This window comes from Pollicipes pollicipes, unplaced genomic scaffold (assembly GCF_011947565.3).
Source record: "Pollicipes pollicipes isolate AB1234 unplaced genomic scaffold, Ppol_2.1 Scaffold_4881;HRSCAF=5763_pilon_pilon_pilon, whole genome shotgun sequence".
NCBI lineage: Eukaryota > Metazoa > Arthropoda > Thecostraca > Pollicipedomorpha > Pollicipedidae > Pollicipes > Pollicipes pollicipes.
Window position 1 is genome coordinate 36,423,063 of NW_023596576.1, and position 6,292 is coordinate 36,429,354.

General features: G+C 46.4%; 1 protein-coding gene across 1 annotated transcript in view; it reads right to left on the bottom strand.

Moving 5' to 3' along the window:
* Positions 1 to 215: 215 nt before the first annotated feature.
* LOC119101600 (uncharacterized) overlaps positions 216 to 6,292 on the bottom strand; it is an 8,078-nt gene continuing 2,001 nt past the window's right edge. The window contains exon 2 of the mRNA XM_037224949.1: positions 216 to 932. Coding sequence (XP_037080844.1) covers positions 528 to 932 — 405 coding nt within the window. The 3' untranslated portion in view covers positions 216 to 527. The remainder of the gene's footprint in view (positions 933 to 6,292) is intronic.

Here is a 6,292-nt window from a genome sequence, read left to right on the forward strand (position 1 = left end):
GCGTGGCCATGAACTGCATGGAGTGGTGAAAAACTAGGATACATGTGTTCTCCACCCTTCCATTGAATACAGTCATACCGGCGCTTCCAAGCATATTTTGTATTACGTTAAACACGATCCACATCTTTACGCCCCTCGCTCCAACCAAGGCCGGTAAACTGTAACTGCGCACCCTGACAACAAGCTGAGACAATACACCAAACATGACAGGCTTCCGGTGTATATGCATATGGACACAAATAGAACGTTTGGAAGCAAGTCAGAGATGAAAAGTCAGCATTTGATCGCAGGTGAGTAGGCTCCGAGCACTTACCAAAACATGCGAAGGTAAGGGAGGGGGTTCGGGTGAATACAATCGTACGTTTAAGAAACGCCCTCGGGACGTGCGTGCCCTGGAACGTGACTGGAGCGCCGGAGGCAGCGTACGTCTGAGGGTACACACGAAGAACGGCTGCACTGTACTGGCGGGAGTGCCCAGCATTGGCGGCGGCCACCTCAGGGGTCCCGCCGATCGGTAGAGCGCTGTGTTACTTGCGGTAGCCACTCTTGGTAGCAGCAGCGTCGGCGGGCGTCTTCACGTCGGTGACAGCAGCCGGCGGCAGGTTGGTGCCAGACACACGGAAGCCAGACTTGTCCACAGTGAAGTCGACCGTCTGTTTCACACCATTGAGGTCCACGTAACTAAACGAGCCCTCGATAGGAAAGACGGGGACTTTGCCGTCGAACATGGTGCTGAGGCCGTCGTGTTGGGGGCGTACACCGGCCGGGGCGTTGGCAGCGATGTCCTTGTAGATGGCAGAGGCGTAATTGGTATAGGGGGCGGCTAAGTTGGTCCAGTATGTGGAGGCGTCCGGTTGTACCGAGTAGGCCAGGCCGCCATAGGGCAGGGCGTACTGGGCAGCCGCAACGGCCAAGACAGCGAACACTACCATCTGAAAAAGTGAAAAACTATAGGACGCTGCTGCTCAAAATATTTAGTAGAACGAGCCTGTCACCTATTTTACACGCCATTCGTGCCGAGCTGAAAGATGAGATCGCTATGTTAATAAAACCTCTGTAAGAGGAAAAGGCATTTCGACTATGCTAATACGTTTTTAAATATCTTGGGGCTGATTTTACCCGCGGACAGATGACGGTTCCGTTGTGGCAATGGAGCAGTGAATTTGGAAAGGATTTTTCAAATTCTAAATTACTTCCGGAAAGGGGATGGTTTCACATTTGTATTGGGTTTTGAACTGAGATACCTATCTTCATATTCATTGTCTGAAGTTTACAGCCACAGCCATGTCTGATCTAAGGCTCAAAATCCCCTTGTTTCTGAGCTTGATGCACGTGGACTTGTAGAGCCTGGTAAAGATCGGAACACCGATAGGAACAGTACCCAGACATGCATGTCATCACAGTAAAGTCATGTGAAGGTTTCATCGCATTGGCTGCGTTGCACTCATGGTTGAAATATGGCCATTTAAGTCCCAGTGATTGAAGAAATAGTCAGATTGAGCCGCTAATTGCATGTATTGATCTGGGTTTAGGCGGGATGGATGAGACCCCTTCCGGCCAATCGTGACCAATTCAGACTATAGGGGAAGATGTGTGACGGTGGGGTAAGACTACACGCGCCTGGGGGTCTATCCGCCGAGGCTTAGCCCGGAACCTCTCTGCGTAGTATTTGCTAGGCGCTCGTTCGAGGGCCGCACGAAGGGGGTATATCATTCTCTGTAGTTTACAGCCTTAACCATGTTCGGTTTAACACTTCAAACTCTCTAGGTTCTGAGCTGGATGCACGTTAACTTGTGCAGCCTAGTACTCATAGGAAAACCTAGAGAGATTAGATCCAGAGGCGTATGCCACCATGGCAATACCAAGTAAAAAACTACATCCATTGGCGTCCCGAGGGGCGCAAGATAAAGGGAAGAAGGGATGCAACGGCGAATGTCGCGATCACGGACCGCTTTACGCCATAGGTAACACAGCTATTCGGACACCCGCTAGAGGAGCCGGACATCATTCTGAGAAAAATAACTTAAGAATATCGCCGTATTTGAAGGTGCAACGGCAAAGGCAGAAATACTGTCACGAAAAAATGCAGCAATGCCACGAGAAAAGGCCAAAATCACACGCACATAACGCACATAAGCTCAGTTCATACTCATAGATCAACAATGCCACCACGTGGCACGTCGAAGCATTACAAGTGTGTGTCGCCGTCCGCGACAGCAGTCACTCTGACGTACAACTCTGGCAGCGACTGATGTCATAAAAACGTTGAATAACGCAATGAAACGATGGTGAACCAAATCATATTTTCTTACTGCGAAATGGCTATTGTTAGCAGTCATTCGCATTTAAAAGCATGCGAACAGCTACAAGCAAGCTTTGAGTATCACATCTGAACCTTGCCTTAATATCTTTAAGTGTGGAACAGTTTCTTTGAGCTGCTAACTGAGACCGGATCTCCTGATGAAATGAAACAGCTCATCGTGATGCATATCGTTAGCAAGTATCGCAAACAGAGGACTCACCAGGACTTTCATGGCTGAACTTGCTGGGGTCTGTGATGCTTGTGGACCGGTACCCGCCAGCTTTATACTGGTTAGAGGCCGTCCTAAATGGGAGCCACGCCCTCGCCGACGGTAACACTCGCATGTTGCGGGGAGGTTTAGTGGACTACGTCACGGCGGTCGGCGATAACCCTCGTTACCCGTCCTACAAGGGCGGAGAAGAGCCCCATCCCCTCATGCAAACCGCTGAGTGGTGAACCTGTTACTGGAAAGCTTTGCTGGCCGTGCTACAATGTTGTAGGTGCTTTAAGACAGTAGAATACTATCGCCGGCGTGGTACGATCCACCGGACACTGATGGTTGCACCCCGGGTTTTCCTTGCCGCGTCTAGCCATAGGGAAGTCATTTGCTGCCGAATGCTGCTAATATTACGTCAGTGGTTGTCTGACCTGTATCTCAATGGAATCACCGGCCACGGTTCTTCTAGGCGCCAGACGATGGCCTCGCCCGTCCCGTGTGCCATGTAAAATATATGCGGGATGTCCGGCCGGTTGAAGGCGTGTGGAATGTTTCAAGTTATTTAGGCAAGAATGCAAATGTTTGTAATATAACAACAGCCCATCAACCTCACCGCAGGCTTAGTTTTGCACCAACGAGCCGCTCACAAAAAAAACAAAACAGAACACTCTTCTCGTCTCGTCCTCGGCGGAAGGTGGGAAGAAGAGCAAAGGCTCGGGCGCGTCGTTCATCCTACCCTATCAACACCCAGCCTTCTAAACATTTCAGTTCCAAAGGGAATTGTGCTGCCTTTGGGACTGAAGCAAGACAGCGTTCATGCACAAATGATTAACAACCGCCTAGCCATGCATTTAGAATCTGACATTTCAAACACTGGCGGCACTCATGCTTTGCCTTGATTCAGCGACATCTCGCATCACAGTGAGCTAGAATTGCTTTTGAACCAGGGTGGGAGTGAAAAATAGCATCGCAAACAGACCGCACAGAGGTGAAAAATTCAGCTTACAGAGATTTGAACTTTTGATAGAATCGGTTAGAGATGCTCCAGCAAACGAAGGCATACATTTCAAGATGGCACGGATGTAATACCAGAAACATGACAAAAATGTTAGTTAACATCTTAGGTCATTACAGTGAAACAGAAGACATTAAAGAGTAGTAACTTCTTAGAAGTGTAATGAGCATCAAAAACTATGTAGCACCGATGTTTTGATGCTGCACTTTGCGCTTCACTTCCAAATGATTTTTTTAACACAAAACAAAGCAAAGGAATTCAACAAAAAAACAGTAAGAAAAAATTCAACAAGTATAAAGCATTCAAACAAAAAAGGCTTGGACTCATGCACATCAGCACATCAACAAATTAAACACCACAGCCATGCCTCTGGCTTCTGTTAAGATAGAGTCAGGAATACAAATATCATGTCACTGTTTCTTGCAAAATACTAATGCTTATTTCCATGAAAGTAGCCTAACTAGGCCTGACCTACAGCAGCCCTACCCTTTCTCCCCCTGTCTAACCCATTTGTATCACAGTAAGATTTGTGAGTCGTTGATTTTTGCAAGATTCCTACTGCATAGCCATGGACGTAGCCATGGGCGCCCAGGTTCTGTGGAGCCTTGTATATGCTTGGTGGTGTCAAGTGAGCTCAGTTTTTGATGACGCCTTAAAACCTCCGAAAGGGAAATATGGGTTTGACATGTGTGGTTAGACAATATCAAGCAGGAGTGAAAAACTATCATTAAATACAAGGAAAATAAGTGAAAAACTCCTAAAAAAAGTCGGCAATTCTAGGACATTGTTGGATCGTGCCTGCAACAAGGATGTCAATCACCCAAATGATCATTAATATCAACCGCGACGATATGAAACGTGTTTCGGTATTTACACCGTGCCATTGACAGCACGTACCGCAATCTCGTTTGCTTTAAAGAGATTTAGTAAGTCAATGGTAACTCCATCCCTGCTAAAGGTTATGGCATTTCGGAGATCACCGACCATAAGAAGACTTACGTAAATGGGTGTAGAAACTGATGGAGACGGACAGGCCCCATTTTTTAAGGTGAGGGAGAAGCAATGTTACCTGCCCCACTCCCCAATTACCAGATCTAATTTGTGCTTAGCTTACTTTTGTAGTACCTTGACCATGCATGCCGATTTGGCTTGTTCATCAGTGATATTCCTTAAATCGTACTGGATACAACTGCTTCATGTTGTAAATGGCGAAATATTATTCGATCATTAACGGTGAACGGAGACATTGAGGGGCAAACCCAAGGCTCCCTCAGTAGCAAAGGCTCCATTCTGTCATTGTTATATATCATTGATTTTTCTGCACGGGTGCTTACAGTCCTCTCAGCACATGTTCATGGAGTACAAGATGGTATGATGCATCCTTCAAAGTGTCTCCGGATGGACAAAGGGACACCCGTGTCGCCAGAATGGCGGCCAGAATACAGCCGGCACTGGGACCGAGTGGCCCGTCAGCCCTGCACCGGCAACAGTAATGTGCCTCCTAGTGTTCTACTCGCGGAGCTCTTTGCCAGGAATGCGTAAAAGGTCTCAGGAATGATAAATTGAGTGGATCCAGATTAGGTAAGAAATGAAAAGGCCAACTTATATTCACGTCATAACGTTCATTCTTTCGCAGAATCGACCAGTGAAATAAATAACATAAAACAGTTTTAGACTCTGCGCACTTGCAATCTAAGGTATAGGAACAGCAATGGCCGCGAATATAAGGCATGCTCCCCTGGCCGAATGCAGGGCATTAGCGCACTGCCCAAACGTATGTAGATAGGCAAACCAACTATCTGCACCAACTGAGTGAGACTCTCAATGATTCCGGACGTCGCCATGTCTGCGGACGCCGTAAGCATGAAAACACGAACGAGCTCCTCCATGATAAATCGACAACTTTACGAAAGCTCTAAATAGAGCGTTTTAAGCTTTCCTAACATTTATTGAGAGGCAAAAAAGCTCACGCCTGTCTCTCAAAAACTATCAATAGTGTGATGTATCTTCTTAACCATTGCCCGGATTGGCCGTATTTCATAACGCTTACGCCAAGGGGGATGATACGATCTCCACCCCTGGTGTTTCGAAAGTAATGCAGATACACCTTAGGGGAAAACACTAGTGGGCTGGTCACAAAGAGATCTCGCGATTGGTACTAGCTTTCATGCTGTTATCAATAGTCGAATTTTCCAAAAAATCAGACTCAGATTTGCATCATGCCTACGAGACCATGCCTCTAAGGGACACAAAACTGAAGCAGGCGTCCATTTTGGTCAATATTGAGTACAATGGTGTTTATTTTCATGCATTTTGAGTACATATTTTTGATATATGACTCTGCTAATGCCGCAGTGCCGCCCCATGCGCGGGTCGTTATTATTATTTTTTTATTATCCTTTATATTATCCTTTTAGGTACGGCAGCACTGATAGCATTATTCTTTGTAAAATAACCAGGATTAGAAACAGACTGATTGATATTTCGGCTACATGCTTGCATCAAAACGAATATCAGTGGTGAAAATCGAAAAAAATTAGAAACCTAATATCAGTAGTGCAATCGGCATTTCCTGCAATACTGCATCATATAGAACTTTGGATAATGAGAACGCTTCAGCCCCCTTCATGAAGGGTAGGCACTGACATGAGTCTCCCACGATCGTAGGCGAATAGACGCTTTTTTATCTCTGCGTATATTACACAAGTGTTTTGATGAATTAGCGTATTGCAAACAGCAGATAACACATACGTTGACA